The sequence below is a fragment of the Manihot esculenta genome, chromosome 2 (assembly GCF_001659605.2).
Source record: "Manihot esculenta cultivar AM560-2 chromosome 2, M.esculenta_v8, whole genome shotgun sequence".
Taxonomy (NCBI): Eukaryota; Viridiplantae; Streptophyta; class Magnoliopsida; order Malpighiales; family Euphorbiaceae; genus Manihot; species Manihot esculenta.
In genome coordinates this window covers 11564483-11590205 of record NC_035162.2, presented here as the reverse complement: position 1 = coordinate 11590205, position 25723 = coordinate 11564483, and the positions used below count along the sequence as shown (strand labels likewise).

The 25723-nt window shown below is 34.8% G+C and overlaps 7 protein-coding genes across 7 annotated transcripts; 5 read left to right on the top strand and 2 right to left on the bottom strand.

Annotated features, from left to right (window-relative positions):
• Positions 1-398: 398 nt before the first annotated feature.
• LOC110610071 (7-deoxyloganetin glucosyltransferase) lies at positions 399-2197 on the bottom strand. Its single transcript, XM_021749940.2, has 2 exons — positions 1626-2197; positions 399-1529 (listed from the first exon to the last, which is right to left on the bottom strand). Exons 1-2 carry the CDS (start codon positions 2140-2142, stop codon positions 574-576), a joined length of 1473 nt encoding a protein of 490 aa, XP_021605632.1. The 5' UTR covers positions 2143-2197; the 3' UTR covers positions 399-573.
• A 2055-nt stretch (positions 2198-4252) lies between these two features.
• Positions 4253-5603, bottom strand: LOC110603857 (protein PHOSPHATE-INDUCED 1). Its single transcript, XM_021741838.2, has one exon. It carries the CDS (start codon positions 5428-5430, stop codon positions 4486-4488), a length of 945 nt encoding a protein of 314 aa, XP_021597530.1. The 5' UTR covers positions 5431-5603; the 3' UTR covers positions 4253-4485.
• A 4292-nt stretch (positions 5604-9895) lies between these two features.
• LOC110603856 (protein PHOSPHATE-INDUCED 1) lies at positions 9896-11165 on the top strand. Its single transcript, XM_021741823.2, has one exon. It carries the CDS (start codon positions 9994-9996, stop codon positions 10945-10947), a length of 954 nt encoding a protein of 317 aa, XP_021597515.1. The 5' UTR covers positions 9896-9993; the 3' UTR covers positions 10948-11165.
• A 1205-nt stretch (positions 11166-12370) lies between these two features.
• Positions 12371-13696, top strand: LOC110606915 (protein PHOSPHATE-INDUCED 1). Its single transcript, XM_021745925.2, has one exon. The coding sequence runs from the start codon at positions 12555-12557 to the stop codon at positions 13518-13520; it is 966 nt and encodes a 321-aa protein (XP_021601617.1). The 5' UTR covers positions 12371-12554; the 3' UTR covers positions 13521-13696.
• A 1169-nt stretch (positions 13697-14865) lies between these two features.
• LOC110605742 (protein PHOSPHATE-INDUCED 1) lies at positions 14866-16178 on the top strand. The gene has a single exon (XM_021744369.2). It carries the CDS (start codon positions 15018-15020, stop codon positions 15975-15977), a length of 960 nt encoding a protein of 319 aa, XP_021600061.1. The 5' UTR covers positions 14866-15017; the 3' UTR covers positions 15978-16178.
• A 1850-nt stretch (positions 16179-18028) lies between these two features.
• LOC110606550 (protein PHOSPHATE-INDUCED 1) lies at positions 18029-19303 on the top strand. Its single transcript, XM_021745408.2, has one exon. It carries the CDS (start codon positions 18182-18184, stop codon positions 19139-19141), a length of 960 nt encoding a protein of 319 aa, XP_021601100.1. The 5' UTR covers positions 18029-18181; the 3' UTR covers positions 19142-19303.
• Positions 19304-22983: 3680 nt separating this feature from the next.
• Positions 22984-24234, top strand: LOC110606471 (protein EXORDIUM-like 2). The gene has a single exon (XM_021745279.2). It carries the CDS (start codon positions 22995-22997, stop codon positions 24129-24131), a length of 1137 nt encoding a protein of 378 aa, XP_021600971.1. The 5' UTR covers positions 22984-22994; the 3' UTR covers positions 24132-24234.
• Positions 24235-25723: the final 1489 nt, after the last annotated feature.

Here is a 25723-nt window from a genome sequence, read left to right as displayed (position 1 = left end):
CCCTGCATTTTTAGACAGAGAATGGCCTTCTATTTTTCGCTTGGACGGTGAATTATCCTTGTCCTGCATTTGTTGATGTCCAAATCACTTGATTCACACCTCCTTATTAGCCGGCAGAAGGATGCATTGCAGAGTAACTTTTTAGGCAGTGGCTTAATAAATTAAAATAATTCTTTTTTTCTTTAAAAATAATAGTAATATTAAAAACTATAAAATATGAAAAAATTCAAGAATGTAAGAGATAACAAAAAGATATAATTATCCTCACTCTATAAAATTAAATGCACCCTTTCGTGGTTTGGTGGCTTTAATATAAACATATCAACTGAATTGGATTTTCAACCGCCAAAGTGTCACTAATAATAAAAGTGGTCAAATGTGGTAATAGCACCTCCATGTCACTAAATTGGATTTTCTACCAATAGAAATAGAAAAAATACATAGAATAAAAGAAAATCTAGAGAGAAGAAAGAAAAATAGGAAGTTAGAAACAAACAAGTAGTGTTATTATTAATTTATAAATTTTTAAGGCCCATTTAACTGCTACTGATTTTTTATTACATGAAAATAATCCTACATCCCGCGATCACTATAATTTTTCGAAGATAAGAGCACTTGGTTGATCAAGTTGTCCAAATTCCGAAAAGATGAACCTTCGAGACTAGCAGCAGCCTCCTCTGCCATCTTCCTCCATTCCATGGCTTTCTTTTTCATTTCTTTACCCTTGTCTGCTTCCATTAACTCTATCACTAGGCTCTCAATTTCATCTCTCTTTACATTACTGTTTATCTCCATACCTATGCCCCATTCTTTGCAACAGTATCTGCAATTGGTCTGTTGCTCCGCGAAGAAAGGCCAGCAAATCATAGGCACTCCTCCACAAATACTTTCGAGTGTAGAGTTCCATCCATTGTGTGTTAAGAACGCCCCGATTGATGGGTGGTTTAGTACTTGTTCCTGTGGGCACCAGCTAGCTAGAAGACCTCTTTCTTTAGTCACCGTCAAAAACTCTGCTGGGAGAACCGCTGTGTCCCCAGAAACAAGGTCTGGTCTAATGACCCACAAAAATGTTTGGCTGCTGTTAGCAAGTCCCCAAGCAAACTCCACCAATTGCTCAGTTGTCATGACAGTGATGCTTCCAAAATTGACGTAAACAACAGAGTTGGGTTCTTTTGAGTCTAGCCACTCAAGACAACCAGATTCCTCCTTCCATAAATTTGATCCTATCAACTTTAAGTCCTCATCATTAACGTTATTGAGGATAAGTTGAAGAGAACCAATGGAGTACACAGGAGGCAACAATGAAGAAAGTGCAGATAAAACGTCATGCTCTAAGGCATCAAAGGTATTCAAGATAATTGCAGAGGCTTTCTGCGCTCTTTTTGTCTCTGAAAGTACAAAATCTAGCATACCATCTTCGGGATCTGTAGTTCTAATAAAACTTGGAATATCCCTCAAGCGGATACCTTTCATGCCTGGAATCCAGTCTATAACAGTATCCAAGTAACCATTTGTCAAGTAGCTCTCATCTGAAAATTGAAAACAAACAACAAACAACTATTAATATATCATAAATAATGAATCTAATCGCCTCATGAAGTACAGAAAGAATCAACGGAAAGAACCTTTCAAAGGTGTGAAACCCTTCTCAATTAAGTGGCGATAGTGAAGATATGCCATAAAGCCACAAGCACTAGTTGTCCAAAACAGAACCTCAGGAATGCCAAGCTCTTGTGCTGCATCAAGGGTGAAGCTCATGACCCCATCTGAAACTATGCAAGTAACAGGAGGAACGTTGGATGAAGAGGTGTGATTGAGCTTAGAGAGGAGGTCTCTAAAGGGTGACAAGCAAGTTTTCCTGGTAGACTGGCACAAGGACGGTATGTCCTGGGTAGCATCAGTGTCAGTAGGAGGGAGACCATCGGGGATGGTACGAAATTGAAAGGAAGGGAGGCCATTGAGAGAGTCTGGGCCTCGAGATTTGAGGAGGCGATTGTGGTTGTATTCGGTGTTAACAAAGGTAATATGGAAGCCTTTGTGGTGTAACAATTTGGCTAGTTTTAGCATGGGATTTATGTGGCCTTGAGCTGGGTAAGGGATGCAGACTGCATGAGGCTTTTCAGCAAAGGTTAAGGAACCCATTCTCTAAATTAAAAATCACGGACAATAGAAAAGAATGGGATGCTTTAAGCAAGATGCAATGAGGCCTTTATAGAGAGACGAAGAAATCAAGTCAAATCAAAATTTTCATACTTATTTTAAGTAATAATAAATGGAAAAGCAATGGGAAAGGGTCAAACCTTGCATGCAGTATGTACAAGAAAGAAAAAACTGAAAATAATATATATTAATTAACTTGTCATTTTATATCAACCGCTTCAGTGTGTATGATTTTGGTGACGGTTGCTAACTTTCCTAATTTCCGGCGAAAGGGAAGACAGTCAATCACGACAATTTTAATAATGGATTAATTAGCTGGGGTAAGCTCATTGGCATTTACACGGCTAATGACCAGTTTTACATTCAAAATATTTTAGAATTTTTAATTAAAATTAAATAATAAAAAAAACCTAAAAACGGTTATTACAATTAGATTTAAATTAATTCAACAGATTACTTCATGTTAGAAAGAAAATCCTTTACTATTAATGAGTGCTCGATTTTTTTTTTTAAATAAGCAATAGGACTTTAATTTAATTAACTGAAAAAACTAAGCTAGGCCATTATCTGTATAAATCTAGTTAAATTGATCACTTAATACCTCCAATATAAGACATAATAGGCTTACGGTTGTATCCTGAACGGCATGAATGACGTATTGACTTAAATGGATATTATTATTATTATTATTTTCTTTTTTCCAATGGAGCTTCCTCTTGCAAAATCCCCATACGCAAAGTAACTAAACAATCTTATAGAGTTGAAATTGCAATTTTATAAAAAAACGTTTAAAAAATTTATAGATTAAATTAACGTGATATAATAAAAATAAAATTATAATAAAATTTATATGCGATCAGAAAATTATATATTTATGCTTTCAAATTTATAACGATATTAATTCTAAAATCAAGTATTTATCAGAATGCAAAACGTTTATACTATTATAGTAGAGATGCAACTTTAATTTTTAATTTTGTTCACACGAAATTCTCAACTTAATACTTTGGTGTTTCCAAAAAAATTACGAAAATGGGGATGGAGATTTCGGTTTTTGAATATAGGGCATCATTGTAAGTAGAGACATTATTTTCAACAACAAGAAAACCATGAAGACAGCTTGGCCTTTATGTCGACTGGCCGATAATGGATTATTTGTTGTATTTTCCTGAAATCGTCTTCTGTTGTATTTTCAAGTACGATGGCTGTTGAATGCTCATAAGATTAGTGTCATAAAGTAATCAAATTTGTTTGGACGCCTGATCTGACTTGAGAATTAATTATAATAAATTAATTATGCACCCTTACTTTTTTTAATAAGTATCTATTGAAAATTGCAATTTTTCTTTTCTTTTCTTTATAATGAAGATAATAAAATTTTGTCACAATTCTCTATAATGCAGCTTTGCTTTTTCTTTTTCTTTTTAATAAATATCAGTTTTTCCGCCATACGCAAAAATTGGTAATATCACAAAATTACAAGGCAAACTCAGTCCTTTCTAAAAATCAAACCAAGACGCCAACCATACATTGCATTATATATGTTCTATTTTGCAGATTGTATTAGAAAGTATACTTTTTCTAACTAAAATTTTGTAAGAAAAAAATGTTCATTTCATGGTTGATTTTGTCATTAATTCTTTTAATTACTTTTTATCATATTTATTATTATTATTTGTTTGTGGTTAAATTAAATATTATTTAATTATTGTATTTGTTTCATTTTTATTGGTCATTTACTCATAGAATATAGAACTACTTAATTACAGATAGCAGTAATAGGAAGTAGGCAAGTTTTTTCAACTCCCGTACTGCTGTTATTCAACACCCGTGATGATTCTTCATTCACGCCACTAAAAATAATCATTAATTTGGTTTCGTATATTGTTTAAATTTTTTTATTTTACCATCTAGCTTAGCTCAGCTAAGCTACAATTGACTCGTATGCGGAGCAGTTAATGACTTTATACTAGAAAATCTAAGGATTCGATTTTAGAAATATAGATATTGATTCGTTAATTAAATTAAAATATAATTTATTTTATAAAACATTAATTCTTCTGATTTTTTTTTAATGAAAGGTCCCACTTGCACATTTTGCTATGGGCCACATATAATTAGTATATACTGCATGGCCCAATAGAAATGGACGGCCCGCCCAAGTTTAATAACCCTAACCAGAAACCCACGCAAGGAAATACTTTTTTTTTAATTTGGGAATTTATTTATTTTTACGGTTTTCAGATACATACACATGTACAATAGCACAGCTGTAGAGCAGACCATCACCAATCGCAAAGTGCCACGATATCCGAAGCACCTAGCTCACACAATAGGAGAACATTCGGAAGTCAAAGGATTAAACAAAGCGGGTAACAGATACTTCCTTCCATGGACGCCCACAGCATTATAGCTAGCACCGCTGCTAGAATCCACTAAAAGCTCCCCAGCATAACCTGGGTATGCTCCTTTCCCGTACATCCCTGTGCAAGCCGAAGCCGCTTCCATTGGGACGCCACCGGAGTCTATGTAATAACCGTTCCCGAATGGGTTCGTTATAGTACCTGCTAAACTACCGGCTATATTTATGATCATGCCATCTACACCTACGTCGCCGTTCGGTGCACCTAGTGGTGTCGTTTGTGGTCCATATATAGGTTGGTGAAACGGCCATGCACATTGACCAGGGCATTGAGTCACCGAGTTCCCGACCCATATAAAAGGCGACTCGTGTTTAGTGTTTGAGCCATGAAACCCGCAGTTACTCATGCAAAATCCTTCGACGGCAACGTCTTCAGCTGTTAAGACGAGGGTTAAACCACCGGGTTTCGAGTTAACCTTGGTGGCCAACTCGGTTATCTGAGATTTCTCCAAGATTTTGCCTAAGGAGCAGTTTGTATCATAAATTTGGGTTGACAGAAGTATATGAGTCTCTCTTTTGCCAGCTTTTTTGAGGTAGGTTTGGATTAATTTCCACCAGTAAGAGACTGAAGGTTGTGTAGAAGAAGTTGAAGGAGCCGATGGATTTAGAGAGAGAAGAAAATCTGCAATTATAGATTTTTGAGATGGTGAAAATTGGCCATACCAGAGAATGGAGACATGAAGGTTTCCTTCAAGCAAAGCACCGTTATGGTATGTCAGAGACAAGGGTGGCGGTTGGTACAATGAAGTTAGTGTTCTTGCAGCTAGACACGAATTAGCTAAGGTTAATAAGAGAAAACTTAGAAAGAAAAGAGGGACTACTGTTCTCTGAAATCGAGGGATACCCATTTGGAAAATCGAAGATTAAAGAAATTTGAAATTTTTGAGAGAAAGATCAGAAGGTCTGATTTTGGGAGTTGAAAGAGATGGTATTTATACAAGAGTATGGTGCATGAATAGGGAGCAAGTGGAGGTTGGTGGGTTGCTTTCATGAGCAACTTCTTCACACTGTTTTTTAAACAACATAGATCACGAGAACGTAGAAAGATAAGATAAGAGGAAGCCATATTATGGCAATATTCGTTTCCTTTCCTTGAAATCGTTTTCATTTGTATGGAGATTGGGCAACTTTTGGCTGATGGTCACATCAGGAGCGCACAAAATTGAACATTAACGGACCATGTCTACAGGCTGCCCATTTCTGGGCTGTTTTCGCATTTCCATGTCAATAATAAAAAAAAAAGAGTATTTTCTTGTACGGACGATGCCATTCTATTGCCATATATATATATATAAATATTATAAGGTCACTGGATAAATTAAGTGTCTTCATTAGAACAAGGGCTCAACTCTCAAACTTCTATACTGTTGTTAATTGCAGAGACTCTTACTTCTCAGCCAAATCTTTGCTGCCTTCAAGATATTAAAATTTGGCACTGATTTTATAGGAAAAAAAATTTAAAATAACAGTATTATAAGAGAAATATTATGGGATTTACAAAGTAAAGCGTGTGATATTAAATAATCTATGGAGCCTGGTTCATACATAATCATTAATTAATTAGTTAATTAATTAATATATCGAAAGCAGAAGTGCAATGCACTTTGAATCCAATACAAAAATGCAGTGAACTTGAACATGATGGGATTCTAAAACTTTTGTTTTTGGTCCCTATCTAGGTTTCCCAGAAAAAAGAATATGTACCATACTTGTGTGGGGTCACATGCAATGCCTGGTAATTTGAGTAGCTCACCTGCTTTATGGTTGCTTAATCACGGGTGAACTGTACGCTCCAGTTCAGTATGGACGTTATGTTATGTTTTGTTTGGTATTAGCAAATCCCTCACCCCAGTCTACATTTGCATACTCTGTTAATAATGACTGGAATTAGATGAGTTTGACTTTATAAATATTTTATTGGTTTATGAACTCGTGAACTCATTTACATATTATTTGTTATTGGTATTGATGATGAGAAGTTGGTAATTGAATGGCAATTTCAAGTCCACGCCGTTTATCTGCTGCAACTATATGCTGGCCATGACCATTATTAATGATAAAAATAAGGGTGTATTGCCAAAGCATCAATGACTCCATCTCCATGCCATATATGAAAATGGGGACAAGCCTTAATACTAAGGCTGGATGCTCATGTAGCATCCAAGGTTTTATGATTACCTCAAAAAGCTTTGACTACAAGGCTGTCTCATTTCTTTATAAAATTTCTGATAGTATTCGTAAGTGTGCTATTAATATGGCAGACTAGTAGACAAAGGCAATCAATCTGTGCAGTGTGAATTTGGAATATGGGTATTCAAATTAAATGCTGTCATGTTGGGCATTGCTCTCTACAACTTTTAGTCAATGGAACCCAAAAACATGTCACGTTTGATGTAGCTTTATTCCTCAACAATGCCATGTAGCATCCAAGGTTTTATAATTTAGCAGAAACTTAAAATATAAATCACGGTGAATGAAAAGAAAACTTAATTTTTTAAAAAATAATTTCATTTTTTTACATAGCAAAATAAAAATTGTGAATCACCCTAGTCTGAAATCAAAATGGTATATGTAAGTTAGCAGACAAGAGGAATCCCCGAAAGTATTCGAGGAAATGAAGTCAAAGCTGCAGCGCATAAGCAAATCTATTAAAGATACACAGAATTGAGTATAGATTTAGGAAATAGGTATAGCTAATGAAGCTACAAACCACTCGTGCACCTACAAAACCATCTAACCCTGTAGGATGCTTCTACAGTTGAACATCAGACACGACTCTTCATCCGCCGGAAACTCAGCCCACTGTTAGTGGAGGCATTGCCAAAACTCTTCAACATTCATTGCTTGGCTAAGGCTAAGTTATATAATTATGATTCTTTTTATTAAAGTATTATTTTATTATTGTTGCCCTTTTAAGGGATAGAATAACTTTTGGATATTAGCTGAAAGTAGATCACGGTTGTAAAAATTTTATTAAAAAAAGTTATGGGGCCAATAAAGCTCTATCCGCACAATAGTGGACTAAACGCTCATGATAACATTAAAAATAAAAAAGTATAAGCTCGTGAATTTAGGTTTTAGATAGGATGAGGACAGCTATCTCTCTCTACATATTTCATTTTAGGTTTAGTGATTTGATTTGTTTATGTAAATGAAAATAAAGCATAGAGTTGCAAACACTAATTATATTCACAGTTTGACACTCCATTTTTTAATTATAATCATTTTAAATATATTAAATTTTATAAAGATATTTAGAGAAATTTGTTGAAAATAAAATAAATATAAATAGGATTATAATAATTAATTTATATGCTATTACTGTCTAAAAACATGAAAGTGGATAATAATTTTGAGAAAAATAAAATAAAAAAGATGGACAAAAATATTAAATAGAGAGAAATATTTTTAAAATATAATTTTTGAGATATAATTTCAAATGATTTTAAATTTTTTTATGGTTTTTAGATCTCAATAAATTCTTATTGCTTAACATGAAAGAAAATTTTTTTCTAAATAATATTTGAAAGCTTTTAAGATTCATCAATTAGGTAGGTTAAAATTAAAAATCGTCAAAAAACTGTACTTTAAAAAAAATTAACTTTCTCTTAAATATAAATTCAAAATTTTTAAATTTTACAAACATTCCATTACTTTAAAAAATTCATAGGTTTAATTTGGTGATAAGTGTATGTAAATAAAAAGTAAAAATCTGTTTTACTCAATATCTCCAATTCTTATTTAAAAAAACAAAATTCTTTCCAAATAAAGAGTAAAGGTGTAATTTATTTTTTAATATTTTCCTAAGACTACAATGAAAATCGAAGGTGTGATGTACACTTGCTTTTATATAATATAAATTAAATTATTTATAATCTAAAAACTGAATGAGTAAATATGTACACTTGCTTTTATATAATATAAATTAAATTATTTATAATTTAAAAACTGAATGAGTAAATATAACGAATAAAAAATTAAGGAGTAAAATATTTTTTTTAAAAGAAAAAAGATGAAATAGGCAAATTATTCATTTGACTTAGGTTTTTATATCATTTTTAGTATTTTATATACTTACATTTTAATATGATTTGCCCTTTTAATTTCGTCAAATATTCAAATGGGTTTTATACATAGTTTTAAAATTTGGTATGATCTGGGAATTGATAATTTTTTAAAAAATATAAGATTTAGTTGAGTTAAAATTTTTATAAAATGTAAAATTTTGATTTATAAATTTTTAAAAAAATATTCTCCTTTTTATGGCGCTGGTGTCTGACTTATGAAGCTCACTTCTATCATGCAGTGAGAAAAAGTCATGTCACACACATACATTACATAGTTATCACGTTTATCATGCAAGGATAATTAGCGTAAAAATAAATAATATTATAAAATAAATCTCAACCATATTTACATTAAATATTTTTGTTAGATATTTCTTTTGTAAATATTTTATCTATACCAAGAAATGTCAAAAAATTCAACTATTTTAAATTTAATTATAAAAATACCATAATTTTAATACTATATTATTTTTGCGCATATGGAAATTACTCGATTCTCGTAATTCTCAAGTCTCACAGCTCCTATTTATTGTTTTACCAAATAATTACACTTGCTCTGATAATACAAGCTACGGGAGTAGCTGCCCTTGCTGAATACCTGACCAAATGCCAGCTGGACCAGTCCAGTCTGCACTTCCCCATATATTAAATAAATAATACTCCACTTGTGAATAGCTGCCAGCCTGTCTATTTAACGTCTATCCACTTCCCTCTTTTTCTTTTGCTTTCTTTTTCTTTTTTAACCTTTTTGCTCAACTCAGCAATGCTTAACTGTTTCGCTTGATGGAGAGGGCTTTTTCGTCAATGTGAGAATCTGCTAACTGTGATCATTAATGTTTGGGAAATATTCACGTCTGGAACTCATCCAAAGTTATTGGGTATATTTGGTTTACTAACTCCCCATACTAAGGTCATATCCAGTATTATTAACAATTAAAATTTTAATTTTTTTAATTTTCATGTAAAGAAAAACTTTTGTAGTGGTGTAGATTTAATGAGTAATGCATTTATTTTTAATTAATTATCACGTAATATAAAATTTAAATTCAAATCCGATTAAAAAATTGGGTCCACTGGTAGTAACTCAATGCCAGACCATCCCCCTTTCTTTCCTGCCAAGTTCCCTTTGCTCTTTTTTAAACTTGATCTCATTTCCTCCTTTATATTAAAAAAAATAAAAAGAAATAAAAGAAAAAAAAAATCCTCTTATTGGACCTGGACCTGTATAAATAGCCTGATTCTACCCCCTCTATATCACATACATAAACACAAGCTATCTCAGCTGCTTCTTCTTCTTCTTCTTCTTCTATTTTATCCACATTTTGGGTATTTAATTTTTAAAAAATGGTTTCTCTTGCTCCTAATTGTGTTCTGAAACTGTTCCTCCTAGTCTCTGTCTTTCAAGTCTCTTTTGGTGCTAGAAAGCTTAATGAGCTAGTGCAAGATCAGCCTCAGCTCTTGAGTTACCACAATGGTCCTCTTCTTTCTGGTAAAATCTCAATCAACCTCATCTGGTATGGCAAATTCAAGACATCCCAGAAAGCCATCATCTCAGATTTTATCACTTCATTGTCAGCTCCATCACCCCAAATTGTCCAGCCCTCTGTTGCTACCTGGTGGAAAACCATCGGCAAATACTACCACCTCACCTCCAAAAAGTCCACCCTTTCCACTGCTTTGGGGAACCAAATACTAGATGAAACATATTCTCTAGGAAAATCACTCACTAATGAACAGATTGTTCAGTTGGCCTCAAAGGGAGATCAGATGAATGCTATTAACGTTGTACTCACGTCCTCTGATGTAGTTGTTGAAGGGTTTTGCCTCAACAGATGTGGGACTCATGGTTCTGCTTCTGGATCCAAATCTGGTCATGTTAAGGGCAAGAACTATAAATTTGCCTACATTTGGGTTGGTAACTCAGAGACTCAGTGCCCTGGTTTCTGCGCCTGGCCATTTCACCAGCCAATCTATGGACCACAGAGCCCATCATTGGTTGCACCCAACAACGATGTGGGTATTGATGGTATGATAATCAACTTGGCTAGCCTTTTGGCTGGGACTACCACGAACCCATTTGGAAATGGATACTTCCAGGGTCCAAAAGAGGCGCCATTGGAGGCAGCATCAGCTTGCCCTGGGGTTTATGGGAAAGGGGCTTATCCGGGTTATGCCGGCAACTTACTGGTAGATTCCAGTACTGGTGCTAGCTACAATGCAAATGGAGAAAATGGCAGGAAGTTCCTGCTTCCTGCTCTGTATGATCCTTCTACATCTTCTTGTTCAACCCTGGTCTGAAAATGTTGGAGGCATTTGATTTAGGATTTCCCCTAAGATTAGATTTGGAGTTATTAGTGGAACTAATGTATATGCTGCACATATAGAGATTAGAGAGAGGGATGTTGCAATTGATTTATTTTTATTTTTATCTTTTTTTTGTTGTTGTTGATTAATAACAGAAAAGCAATGTATCTTGCTTTGCTTTTTAATGAAAATGGCTTTCTTCAGCATTTGCAGCTTTGCTTGCATATTAGGAGTTAAATAATTGTTTAGTCCAAATTTACTATTTTTGCATGCCAGCTAATTTTCTTGCCTCCCAAACACTAATGAAGGGACGTTAGTTGTCTCGTTTCTAGCTACTGCTCTTTTATGACTAAGCTCGTCTCTTTCTGTAGAAGAAGGAAAGAAGAAGCAAGAAAGCTTTACATGGGAAATATGTGGGCATAATTGATTTTGTTTAAGGAGTACAATTTTCTAAGCCACTCAAAGCAACGAGTTTTTTTTTTTTTAATTATTATTATTATTATTATTAAATATATCTAGAAATAACAACCAAGCAAAATGGGACCAAAATTTATAATTTTCATCTATGTCACAGTAATAAGACTAATTTATATTAGAAGGTTAATGATGGACATGAAGTGTCTTGTATTTAAATCTAAAGGGTCGATAATGGGCTTAAAATATTTATTTGTATATTTTACTCATAATTTTATTATTTTTAAATTTCATTTTTATTGCCAAAAAGAAAATAAAAAAAATATAAACCGTTGATTGTCTTTATGCAAATCACTGCTTTCAATTTACTTTGATTGATAAAATAATAAGTTTTTAAAATATGGATCATCATTTTTATTAGGGAAAAAAGTCTCATTATTTATGAAAAGCATGCCCATATTCAACATTTAACTTATTTTTAATTAAAATATAAAGTTGTATGAGGATTGGTGGCCCCTGTTAGTCATTTAAATCCATAATTGAATGAGATACATAAATTAATCTACAAAGGAAAAATTTATTATCTGTTGAAAACATGAATTCGTTTTATTAAAAGAAAAAAACAAAGCCAATTGTTTAATAGATAAACCAAAAATAAGTCCAAAGAATATTAGAAAGAGACATGAATAGAGATATGCATGGAATATTAGAATCAAGCTGTCCACAGCGGATATGTGAGACCCATTGCATTTATAGTTGCACGGTTTTTGTCAAACTTTAAGGTGGATGCTACCTCCTTAACAAAAATCAGCTGCCCTTAAATCTACGGCATTTTCACGTCACTATAACTAAACCATCAAAACCAATAATAATAATAAAAAAATCCCCAATCCTCCAGGGCACGGCAGGGCTCGGCAGGTTGCTTATGGAATCCTTAAGCGTGTCTGCCTAATCAAATAGCATTCATTGTTGTGTTTCTATCCTCCTCGTTCCCATGCCCCGTCCTAAATCCTTATTAGCTGGCATCTTCAAGCTCATCATAATCACAAACGCGTTCTCTTCCTGTCGTTTTACTGTATTTCTCTTTGCTATACTCTATATAATGCAATATCCTTTTCTGTTTCTCTTCATTCCAAATCAAATATATCCTCTAAACAAATCCTAAGCTCATCACCTCTGCTTTGATAATGGCCTCCTTTGTTTCCTCCCATGTTCTACTCTTCCTTGTTCTGATAGTCTCGTTGGTTGATTTCAGCTCTTCAGCAAGGAGTCTCGGTGAGTCATCCGATGCCCCCCAGCAACAACTGCTATTTCAGTATCACAATGGTCCACTTCTTAGTGGCAAAATCTCCGTCAATCTAATCTGGTATGGCAAATTCAGTCCTGCGCAGAGGGCAATCATTACAGATTTTATCACCTCTCTATCATCTTCAAAAACCAAAACAGTTCATCCCTCTGTTGTCACTTGGAGGGAAGCCATTGACAAATACTACCACCTTGTCAAATCCTATAAAGCGTCTTCCCTTGCCCTTTCCTTGGGTACCCAAATCCTCGACACGAACTATTCATTAGGCAAATCCCTCACGAGTAAGCAAATTGTTCAATTGGCGTCAAAGGGTGGCCAAAAAGATGCTATCAATGTGGTTTTGACTTCATCTGATGTTGCAGTTGAAGGGTTCTGTTCAAGCAGGTGTGGTACACATGGCTCTGCCTTGTCTGCTCGGAAAATTAATAATGGCAAGACCTCTAAATTTGCTTACATCTGGGTTGGGAATTCTGAGACCCAATGCCCAGGTCAATGTGCGTGGCCATTCCACCAGCCAATCTATGGACCACAGAGCCCACCACTGATTGCACCCAACAACGATGTGGGTCTCGATGGTATGGTCATCAATTTGGCTAGCCTCTTGGCAGGAACTGCAACAAATCCATTCGGAAATGGATACTTCCAGGGTCCAAAGGAGGCACCATTGGAGGCTGCATCTGCTTGTCCTGGAGTATTTGGCAAGGGAGCCTATCCTGGTTACGCTGGGGAGCTATTAGTGGACGCTACAACTGGTGCTAGCTACAATGCAAATGGCGTAAATGGCAGGAAATACTTGCTTCCAGCTTTACTTGACCCCTCAACCTCAGTCTGTTCAACTTTGGTCTAAGAAACAATTCATCATATTACTTACCAACATTCATTTTAATACGTATACCTGTATATATTTATTTTGGAGCTTGCATGAGCACAAGGGGATAATAATGAAAATTCATTGATATATATTGTTTTATTATCATTATTTTTTACTAATAAATAATAATTACGAGAATTTCTAGCCCTCCAGATTAATTTTCTGAACAATTTTGAGCTTCATATATATATAATTGAACAAATATCAAACATAACTTATAAAACTTTTAGGTACCTAATTCAGGATTTAATAAAATTCTCTTCAGTCGTAACCATTTTATCAGAATAATATTTCATCTACATATTTAACTCGAAATTTATTTAAATTAAATTTAAGTGAATTTATAATATAAATATATAAAATTTTATATAAATTCTGTTATCAGTAAATTCGATTTAGACTAGAATGTTTTTATTTATTTTTTATAATTAAGGATAATAAAATAGAGGTTGACTTATCACTCTTATATAAATTTATTTTAAAAATTAATTTTATTATATTTATACAAATATAGATTGTGGTGGAACTTCATTACCTGTCACCAGCTATGGATTATGGGCGGCGAAAAAGACATGAATTTGCTTGAAAAAAGTTAAATTTGTTTTTTTTTACTTGCATCATATTTTAGAAATTATGAAAAACAAAGATTTCAATTAAAAAACAATTAAAAGTTTTATCAGTTTATTATTAAAATAATGGTAAAATAATCATTTAATCAATATAATGTGAAATAATATTTATTAAAGTAATTTTGTATATTAAAAAATGCTAATTATATTAGCATTTTCATAAACAAGTTGTCTCATTAGAAGGCATATTTAAATAAAGAATTTATTAGTTTAAATAAATTATATATATATATTTTTTTATATCCAAAATTAAAAATTAGAGAAATAAAATTTAAAATTTCTTAAATTTATTTAAATATATTTATTACCAGATTAAATTTATGAACATAGATATTTTTATTTTTAAACTATTAAAAAATCTATTGAAATTTTTAAAAATATTTTATACCAAAGTTCGGTTATAAATTCTCTTGAACTAATCACACAAATTATAATTTTTTTTATTTAATATATTAAAATTTTTTTTTATTTTGTTGAGATTACAATTAAAAAAAAAAGAAAAAGAAAAAGGAAATGACCTTCTCTTCTTTCAAATTCATTAACATCCCCTTTGATTTTAGCTGGCGAACTCATTAATTGGAATATAGACGGAAAGCGAGAGTGCGAGACTGGCAGCGCGCTCTCATTAACAAACCAACGCGCAAAATCTGGCTGGCATTTCCTTCATCATTCACCCACTTACAGTTGTTTGCCAACCTCAACCGCGTAGCTTCTACTTTGCCTCACTCTCACCCATCATTTTATATAAATCTCTTCTCATTCTCTACTTCCTCAATCCAATCCTCCACTCTTCTCTACAGCTATTGTGTCTTCGTCAATTCTGTTCATATCATCAATTCTATCAATGGCCTCTTCTGTTTCTGCTAATTTCTTTCTCCATCTACTGTTGTTTGTTTCTCTGTTCCATTTCAACTTAGCAGCGAGGCTACTCACTCATTCCACTGAAACCCAACAAAACCTTCTGTTTCAGTACCACAATGGGCCTCTTCTTACTGGCAAAATTTCTATTAATTTGATCTGGTATGGTAAGTTCAAGCCTTCTCAACGCGCAATTGTCTCTGATTTCATTGCCTCCCTTTCTTCTCCTATGTCCGCCATAGCCCAACCCTCTGTTGCTACTTGGTGGAAAGCCACCGAGAAATACTACCATCTCATCAAATCTCATAAAGGTTCTCCTCTTGCCCTCTCTTTGGGTACCCAGATCTTAGACGAGAGCTATTTATTTGGCAAATCGCTCTCCAACAAACAAATTCTTCAATTAGCGTCAAAGGGTAGCCAAAAAGATGCTATTAATGTGGTTTTGACTTCAGCTGATGTAGCGGTTGATGGGTTCTGCTCTTCTAGGTGTGGCACTCATGGCTCTTCTATGTCTGCTAAAAAGATCAATGGCAAGAACTCCAAATTTGCGTACATATGGGTTGGTAACTCAGAGACTCAATGTCCGGGTCAATGTGCTTGGCCGTTCCACCAGCCTATTTATGGACCACAGAACCCACCACTGATTTCCCCCAACAATGATGTAGGTCTTGATGGTCTTGTAATCAATTTGGCTAGCCTTTTGGCAGGGACAGCCACCAACCCGTTCGGAAATGGTTATTACCAGGGTCCGAAGGAAGCTCCTCTGGAAGCTGCATCGGCTTGTCCTGGGATATATGGCAAAGGAGCCTATCCTGGTTATGCAGGGGATCTCTTGGTGGACTCAGCAACTGGTGCTAGCTATAATGCACATGGTGCCAATGGTAGGAAATACCTGCTTCCTGCTTTGTTTGACCCTTCAACCTCAGCCTGCTCTTCTTTGGTTTAAAGAACACTAGATATGCCTCTACTTGTTTGTAGCTTTTAGATAATTTAGAGAAAATTATTTGATTCTTTATAGTATCAAGTATTAGCATCAAATAGGCAAAAGAAAATTCTTTGATTCTTTGTACTTTATCAAGGATTAGCATCAAATATGCAAATTTGTCACCAGATAATATGAATAAAATTCAGTTATTGATCTTGCAAACCTTTACCTTTTTTTTATTTTCTAATGTAATCTTTGAACCATTTGTCATCTACATACATAAATTTATTGTTTATTTGAAAGCTATTTGTCTTCTTATGGGGCAATTCATTGTCCCTGAGATAAATAACTATGCAAGTATCATTTTAATGGCCCTCCTCATATCCATAACTGCAACTAGTGTCCTTGAAATGCAATGGGGAGGATTTGGCATTCACGGCTGATGGAGAAATGAGCAGTTTTGGGTGATTGTTGACACCGCATGCAAACCTATTTGCTATCTTCTAGGGTCTGCTAATGGTATTGGCAGGTGTTAACAGCAATTCTTAGGTTCTTCCGAAGCAGGAGATGATGGAGAATTTCGGAGCTCCACCTTTTTAAATGGTGACATCTTTGTTAATTCCTCCCATGACCTTAATCATCATAAACATTATTGGAAGCAAAGGGGTTGCAGGTGTGCCATAAATAATGCTTATGATTCATGGAGTCTACTCTTTGGCAAGCTATTATTTGCATCCAATTACCCATATGTTTGATGGCTAAACAAGACAGGCCTCAGACCATAATTGTTTTCTGGTCAATACTTATAGCTTCTGTTTTCTCATTATCAACCCATTCGTGTCTAGATTTTTTTAAACCAATTTTGCCTAGTTTCTGAAGATTTTTTTAAAAAAAAAATATTTATGCAGTTCCTGTTTATCAGATTTGTCTGTTAAATGAGAGAATAAGCTTTGCTTAGCCTATAGACTTCCTTCTCAATAAAGGACAAGATAATAAATAGCCTTCCATTGTGGGAATTTTCCATAAAAAAATAGGGTTATTTGTGGCACAACGATTTGGACCTGATCTTTTAGTACATGATAAACTTCAGGTATTGCTCTAATTTAGTTGTAAATCTAATCATTCTAGCCTTTTTACCAGATTTTAATGCTAAAGTTGGCACAAAGAATATTAGGACTTTTTTTCTTCTTTTTGATCAAATGGAAATCCAAATTTAAAATAGCGTGAAATAGCTCTAGCCTGTGAATACGAGTGATCGAGGGGGAGAAAAATTCACAGGAAAAAAAAAAAGTATGCAAAATAAAACAACTAGTTTGTGGCTTTCTTGTATAAAAAATTTGGTCTTGAAAAAGTGAAAACTTGTAGACAGTGTAGTAGTATGAGATCTTCGATCCCATTGAATAGTGGACGGCACTGATTTTTCAGCTAGAAAATTTTATAGCACGAGTAACAGAAGCAGAGAACAATGTTTTAAAGAAGTAGAGCACCCTCCAATTCAGAGATGGTGCAAGACTCGGACAAAAGTGTCAGTAATAGCTAGCGACCCATCGTCATTGGCTTGAAAACCGTGCCTGATTCCGTGACTTTTAGAACCTCCTGCAACCGTATTGTGATTGCGGGAGCTAGAAACTAGAAACCTTCAACTGGGGTGGCCGGTGGCTCACAACTTATTTGTCTAACTCTTCAAATGTTGGTGGTGGAATTTTGCCTAATCTGTGAGCTGCATTCATATTTAGAATTGCCAAAATACATATGGTCTGGTATTTATCAAAAAAAAAAATTATGAAGTTATTAAAATTTTATTTACCTATGTATACACTTTAAAAATCTTTAATATTTTCAGGCATTGCATATGCCCGAGTGAAGAGGGTCTGACCAAATAGCAAACTCTTTTGTCGTATTTCCCTTACACATTGGCACGTCTTATTGTTTGTTTTTTTCCCCCTTAGCTGTCCTAACACTGTATTCTGCTGAACTTAACATTAGATTCGCGAGCTACTAGCCGCACGTTACTTGGGGAACCAAACAAACACCGCGTTATTATTCAACTCCCACTCCTTCCACCTAGTTCCAGGTAGTTTCCCTCCCCAAAAAGAACTCTCTCTCAATTCTCAACCCTATTTATACCCATCTTCTCATTCTCTTCTCTTCACTCCAACTCCAACTCCAACTCCAACGCTCTTCACTTCTTCTATTTGCTATAAGTCTTGTTTAAACCTGTTATCATGGCCTCTTTTGTTGTCCCCCATTTTCATCTTACGCTTCTTTTATTGGTCTCTCTTGTTCATTTCAGCTCAGCAGCAAGGAGACTCGCAGAGTCTGACCAAACTCAACAGCCCTTGCTATTTCAATATCACAATGGCCCTCTCCTTTCTGGCAAAATTTCTATCAATTTGATCTGGTACGGAAACTTCAAACCTGCCCAACGTGCCATTGTCTCAGACTTCATTACCTCCCTTTCTTCTACTCAACATTCCACATCCCAACCTTCTGTTGCTACCTGGTGGAAATCCACCGAGAAATACTACCATCTCCTCAAATCCAAGAAAGCCGCTCCTCTTGCACTTTCCTTGGGCACTCAAATCTTTGATGAGAGCTATTCATTAGGTAAATCGCTCTCGAGCAAGCACATTGTTCAATTAGCGCAAAAGGGTGGTCAAATTAATGCCATCAATGTGGTTTTGACATCATCTGATGCGACTGTTGAAGGGTTTTGCTCTAGCAGGTGTGGCACTCATGGTTCTTCTATGAGTGCTCAAAAAATCAATGGCAAAATCTCCAAATTTGCTTACATTTGGGTTGGGAATTCTGAGACTCAATGTCCAGGTCAATGTGCTTGGCCATTCCACCAGCCAATCTATGGACCACAAAGCCCACCACTTGTAGCACCCAACAACGATGTGGGTCTTGATGGTATGGTCATCAATTTGGCTAGCCTTTTGGCTGGGACAGTGACCAACCCCTTTGGAAATGGATACTTCCAGGGTCCAAAGGAGGCTCCTCTTGAAGCTGCTTCAGCTTGCACTGGGATATATGGCAAGGGAGCCTATCCTGGCTATGCTGGGGATCTGTTGGTGGACTCAACAACTGGGGCTAGCTACAACGCACATGGTGTTGATGCCAGGAAATACTTGCTTCCTGCTTTGTTTGACCCTTCAAGCGCAGCTTGTTCGACTCTGGTCTGAAAGAAGATATTACAGGACGTGCTCACATATATTCTTTATGGAACATAAGTAGGCTGTAGAATTGCGAGACAGAGAGATTCTTTTATTATTTATAATCATTAGCTCATTCATTTGTAGCGCAACGTTCATGAATAATGAAGATGTAGGTTTTCTTCCAAATAATTATTTATATTTTTTTACTCTTTTATTTACTTGTAAATTTACAAGGATAACTACTCACATAATCACTTTCATATGAGTTTAGGGTTAGCTCCATTGATTAAAAGGTCATTCTCAGCCTGATGCACACACATCCAACTCTAACACGACCAATTGTTTTTCATTTGACAAGAAAATCATAATTAATAGATTGTGAGATCTTAATGTTTACTCGCGGCTAAGTAAGCTTGTGTTGCTCCAATTAGAAGTGAGAGGACTAGAGGCTAAATTGTTATGAAGTAATTTAATCAAGTCTCGGAAAGTAATTTCATCCCTATTAAATAAAGTTTGATTTCTCAAGAAATAAAGAAAAAATATATCCAACAGACAAAAATTTATCATTTTTTAAGAATTTAAAATTTTTTTAATTAAATTATGATGACAGTGGGACTTTTCACACCCTGAATAGAGGAGAAGGGTACGGGTCAAAATTCATCAGGCTGCATTCGTGTATGCTGGTTCAATATCGCGCAATTCAGTCTAGACTATGCACGCAAGTCCACTAGGAGATAATCTAGTCCGATGATTGTAATAAGAGATAAAAAGAATAGGCTCAGTTATCTTGCAGTTCTGTCAACACGTTCGCCAAAAAAAATTAAATGACCACCTGGTATGGAGAGATGTTTTAACTCTTTCGTACGTACGCATAATTTAAATGATTGAGACAAGTAACACTATAGTAGGAAGTGTTATACGTCACTAACGGACAAAAAAAAGATAAATATAAATAAATTATAAACTCTATATTTTAAATTTTAGAATATTAAATTACTTCTATTAAAATTCTAAATATATATAGCGTATTTAGTTTGAGGAGCAATCTAAATTTTACTAACGGGGAATAAGGGTGAGCAGTATTCGGTTCAAATTGAAAAAATTAATCAAATCGAATCGATTTGAAAATTTAGTTCGATTTTTTATATATTTCGGTTTGATTCGGTTTTTAATTTCAGAAATTTCGATTATTTCAGTTCGGTTCGGTTTTGATAAAAAAAATAAAAAAACCGAACCGATTAGTGATAATAATATATTTTTTCAATAATATAGAGAAATGAAATCATATTAAGATTAAAATATTTTAATTAAATTTTAAAATATTAAAAATAAAGTGTAAAAAATAAAAAAAATTATTAAAAATTAAAACCGATCAAACTGAATCGAATCGAATCAGACCGATTCGATTCGATTTAATTTCTAATTAAAATCGATTCAGTTCGATTTTTATAAACTATAAAATTTTAATTTTTAATTTATTTAGCGTTAATTTGATTTTTTAAATCAAACTAATCAAATACTCACGGTAACGGGAATGCCAACAGATTAACGGTCAATCTTCGCATTTCATGATGTTTGATGTACTATAAAGTAAAGCAAAAATTTAGAGAAGTAGGCTCCTCTAGCTCCTATCTCTCCCATCTTCCCAACTTCCATTCATTTTCCATCTACTCCATGCCTCCATTTGTTTCAAAATAAAATAACTTGTAAATAAAAAATAATTTTCATAACAATACTTTCTGCTATTATTTGCTAGTAATATTGAAAGATAGAAGATATTAATAAATTTATATATATACAGTTTAGTTGCATTAAATAAGATTTTTAAAATAAGAAAATAATATAAAAAAAGACACTCATTTTTTAAAAAAAAGATTTTAATTTTTTAATTAAAAAATAATTTTTATTAATTAATTTTTAAGTATTTTAAATATCAAAATATATATTAAAAAAAACGTTTTTTATAAAATAGACACAGGCTATACACCGAAAGATATACCGAGCAATTCAGCAACCGAAAGGTTATAAATTGTGAAGCTCTCTAGCCTTCCATCCAATTTTTGTTGGGGAAAATCCATATGGTAGGTCCCCAGAAACGCGATTTCTGCGAAAGCACTCAACACTGTCCACGGACCACTAACACAAACCAACGCATGCATACATACATTTTCCTTAAACCATATTTTGAACCACACGCTACGCATTTAGAAATTGGAGCAGAAGCCACCTCTCCCACCGTGAATCCACTGGCGCTTTCTCATTACAAGTGGCCTTCATAATCATCCAATCCATGGCCACGTATATTCTTCCCCAATTCCAGTCTCTAGAAGCCCACAAATAACGTGCACCGTCCACCCATTACCGATTGGACGGTTGCCCCTCCTTTTCTTTGATTTTCTCCCACCATACAACCAACAATACCAAGTGGGTCTCATTTTCTATGCTTTGTACTGCCCCCACTTGTGGTTTCAAATTTTACCTAAATATATATGTAACCATAATAGTAATTATTATTTTTCTGAAAAAAAATTGAATGAAAGTCTATTTGAAGTGATTAATTGGAACTCACTATCAAAAGGTTACTAACCCGTTGCTTCTCCCCCAACCCAAGATCCACGAGAACGAAATTAATTTTATTTTTATGTCTTTATCTTTTTGTAATCTCTGAATTTTGTGATTCTTATTAATAAATTAGAATTTTAACTAAATGCATGAACACACACTACCCTAATTAAAAGTGGTAGCTGTTACTTGTTCCCGATAAGAAAATCCAAATTATGAAGCATTATTATCAGCTTTGCATGGATTAAGCATCATCAACTTTGAACCTCAAAGTGTGTTCCCACACGTGAGAATGTTCCCTTTCTTATTTTTTTTCTTTTCTAATTACTGGCTTAAAATATATGCGATAATACTAAAGATGATGTTCACTTGTTAATTAATTTATGTTAAGGTCGGGATTGATCTCTGCCTGAAATTAATGTGAAGTTCATAATCCTCAAACTGCGGATCTTTAACTAGCTTATGCTAGACTAAAGTGGAATATAATGGGAATGTGTTTAAATTTTTATTTGAGATAATGTTATTATTTTGACAAAGGAATATGGATGGATTCCATTACAAGGGAGCTGTTTTTTTTTTCAGTCACTAACATTAATAATAATGGTAACTTAAGAGAACAGAATCCATAGTTTAGAAAAAGAAAAGCAATAATACAGCAATCACACAACAGTATACAAGAAATTAATTAATCAATTATTATGTTGAGCATCTTTTTTTTAATCATTATCTCTGCATCGTTGGTGTTGGAGTAAAGAAAGTAGTGGTTTGATGCTCATAGTTTAAGACCAAATAATTGCCTTCAAGTACATCCATTTCGGATAAATTTGATATATAGTTGTATGATGCTTTCCTTTGCATAAGATAAACAAAATGAAAATCTCAACAAACTAAATTTAAAAGGAGGTAGAATATTTATTTTTATTTTTATATATTACTACTAGTATTTCTGCCAATCATTTATTGCTCCTCATGAAAAATTAAAATTCTTGTTTGTTTTGTAAAAAATATTTAAAAAAAAAATAATTTACATATTTTTTAAATTATTGGTTGCTATTACTTTCGGTGGACATTTTACAAGTTGCAAGTGTCCGCTAATCTCAATAAAGTGTTAAGTAATTACGTGTTGAAAATTATCAAGGGACTAATAATCATACTAAAAAAGCTACCGATAATATTAACCTAAGAAATAAACGAAGGTTCCAAGCAGGAGGCACTTGTGTGCATCTCGCAAGGCCAAGCAATACATGAAAAATTTTCAATGGATCAGATCAAAACCTCACAAGTAATTAGCCCCTTCCCAGGACATTACCTACCTTTAATGGCCATGTCCAAGTCAACTAAAAATTTCAGGTTCCTCGCAGGATACGTATTCGACACTCAGCAAGTCAACTCCACGCGTTACAATCAAATCCCAGCTGTAGCCAGGGACGCAAGCTCCTCTCGCCACTATAAATACTCTTACCAGAGCCGCCTCCTCGATCAAAATCACAACATTCACTCATCCAAAAAAAAAAGTGCTGAACTTCACCCTCTCCCTATGGCTTCCATTTCCCATTTCACCATCTTTACTTCACTTCTTGTTTTATTCTCCGTGCTTCACCCTGGCCTAGCCACCACAAGAAAACTTGCTGCTCTGGTTCAAGAACAGCCTCTCCTGCTTAAGTACCACAACGGCCCACTTCTTAAGGGCAACGTCGCCGTTAATCTAATCTGGTATGGCAATTTCTCTGCTAGCCAGCGATCCATAATCGTTGACTTTCTCGACTCTCTTAATTCGGGTAAAGCTCCATCGCCTTCAGTGTCGTCCTGGTGGGAAACGACAGGGACATACAAAGGTGGCCCATGCACCGTTGCCTTGGGCAATCAGGTCCTTGACGAGAACTACTCTCTTGGAAAATCACTCAAAATGATACAGCTTGTAGCGTTGGCTTCCAAAGCTGGCCACGGGTATAATTCAGTCAATTTGGTGTTTACATCTGCCGACGTGGCGGTTGAGGGATTTTGCATGAGTCGATGTGGGACACATGGATCTGGTAAGGGCAAGACGGGCAAGTTTGCCTACGCCTGGGTGGGTAACTCGTTGAGTCAGTGCCCTGGTCAGTGCGCGTGGCCTTTCCACCAGCCCATTTACGGACCACAGAACCCTCCTTTGGTCTCTCCAAACGGCGATGTTGGAATCGACGGCATGATCATTAATTTGGCTACGGTTTTGACGGGAACTGTGACGAATCCGTTTAATAACGGGTACTTCCAGGGGAGTGCTGAGGCTCCACTAGAGGCAGTGAGCGCGTGCACGGGTATTTTTGGGAAAGGAGCTTACTCGGGATATCCTGGGGAGGTTTTGGTGGACGAAACGACAGGAGCTAGCTACAACGCATTTGGTATAAATGGACGCAAGTATCTGCTCCCTGCAATGTGGGACCCGCGAACCTCCACGTGCAAAACCCTCGTGTAAATAAAATAAAAATGTAAAATGTCAATAGTCGAAACCATGATAATTTCTAGGTATGTGCTCATTTTTTCCCCTGAGAATAATATATGTAGATATGAATCGAGAACGTCACGGCTCAATTTGGAGTTTTTTCTTTTTCCAAGTATTAGAACATTGCATGCAACACTTCTTAACAAAATCGGTTCAAATCGGTTGATTAACCAAACCATTACATGAATCCGTTTCATGTACATAATTATTAAAAAAAAAAAAAAAGCTCAATCCCTTGATTAATCAGTATTTGCCAACTCCAAGTGATGTTATGATCATAATCCATAGGCCAAGGTCATAGCCGTTTCTTGGTATTGGGCTTAAACGACCATTTCCCGTTGGAATCCACATACGGGACTTCTAAATCAGGAGAGCCCAACAACACTATCCGGGCCCACATTTTAATGTTATACAATACAATTTTGAGTCTGTATGAACCCTCCATACCTTAATGTCATCATTATTTATGTGTTTTAATAAGAAAACATTATTTTTGTGTTTCCCACTGAAAATAAAAATATTTAAAAAAACGAAATGATTACCATAGTGTTGGCGCCCGATGAAGATGAAGGTACTAGTGAGGAAACGGAGACAGATCCAACGGTAAATATGGGTTTGGCTTTAACAAGTGGGCCCAAAGGATAAAAACAAGTGGAATATAAGGACCAAGACGACCCCACTGTCAGGCTCAGAATGTCAGCTTTTACTCTCCATCAGCCAGCCAGCCTCTCAGACTTCCCACCCTCTGCCCCCACCCCCACTATTCCTCTGAAGCTTCTGCCCCGTGCAATTGACGCTCCAATGGTCAATTACACATTTTTACCCTTTCATCCACCTAGACCTTTCCCAAGGACCAATCGGACTGAAATCGATTGATCATAAAATCAAGATTTTTGCAATTGGATCCTCTCTCTACAAGTGCCCTGTAACTTGTGAGGTTACAAGATGGCCTCGTGTGATTAAGCTGACTGATCACTGAAATTGAGTGAGGACCACTTGTATGACCTGAAACACTCCTTTATAATTGAGTTTGACATTATCTATGATATAAAAAATTGTTTAAGAATTGAATTAAGATAATATAATTAATGTAGTTAAAATAATAAATTTTATATAATATTTCTTAATAATAAATTTATTTTTATGACAGGAGGAGGAGGGAGTGGTACATATTCTGTGCTGTATATTGAAAAATAAAAAATAAAAAAGACAGTAAACAAAATAAATAAGAGAATGTGTTATCGGTATCAATAACTTTTAGGAGGAGATAAAATTCCATTGGCTTTTGACGTGGCATAGATGTTGAGATAAAATAATTGAGGACCTATGGTCCCAATCACCATTTAAATCAATCAAAACTAAAACACAAGTACATCAAACAGCAACCATGTCTACCACTGGATTCTACTAATCTTAATTACTCGTACAACCCCAAACTGATTCGTGGGAACAGTCACAACCACTTCATCTTTAGAAATCAAACTTCCAACAACCAGGAAGTTATTCATCCTTAGCTAATTTATGATGCTTCTACTCCCCTAAAGGAATTGAATCTTCTTCTACAA

Excerpts from the sequence above, each read along its gene's own strand:
- LOC110610071 (XM_021749940.2), bottom strand. The coding sequence starts at position 2,142 with ATGGGTTCCTTAACCTTTGCTGAAAAGCCTCATGCAGTCTGCATCCCT. Across the intron at positions 1,530-1,625 it reads GGGTTTCACACCTTTGAAAG|ATGAGAGCTACTTGACAAAT; the intron begins GTTCTTTCCGTT and ends TTCAATTTTCAG.
- LOC110603857 (XM_021741838.2), bottom strand. The coding sequence starts at position 5,430 with ATGGGTATCCCTCGATTTCAGAGAACAGTAGTCCCTCTTTTCTTTCTA.
- LOC110603856 (XM_021741823.2), top strand. The coding sequence starts at position 9,994 with ATGGTTTCTCTTGCTCCTAATTGTGTTCTGAAACTGTTCCTCCTAGTC.
- LOC110606915 (XM_021745925.2), top strand. The coding sequence starts at position 12,555 with ATGGCCTCCTTTGTTTCCTCCCATGTTCTACTCTTCCTTGTTCTGATA.
- LOC110605742 (XM_021744369.2), top strand. The coding sequence starts at position 15,018 with ATGGCCTCTTCTGTTTCTGCTAATTTCTTTCTCCATCTACTGTTGTTT.
- LOC110606550 (XM_021745408.2), top strand. The coding sequence starts at position 18,182 with ATGGCCTCTTTTGTTGTCCCCCATTTTCATCTTACGCTTCTTTTATTG.
- LOC110606471 (XM_021745279.2), top strand. The coding sequence starts at position 22,995 with ATGGCCATGTCCAAGTCAACTAAAAATTTCAGGTTCCTCGCAGGATAC.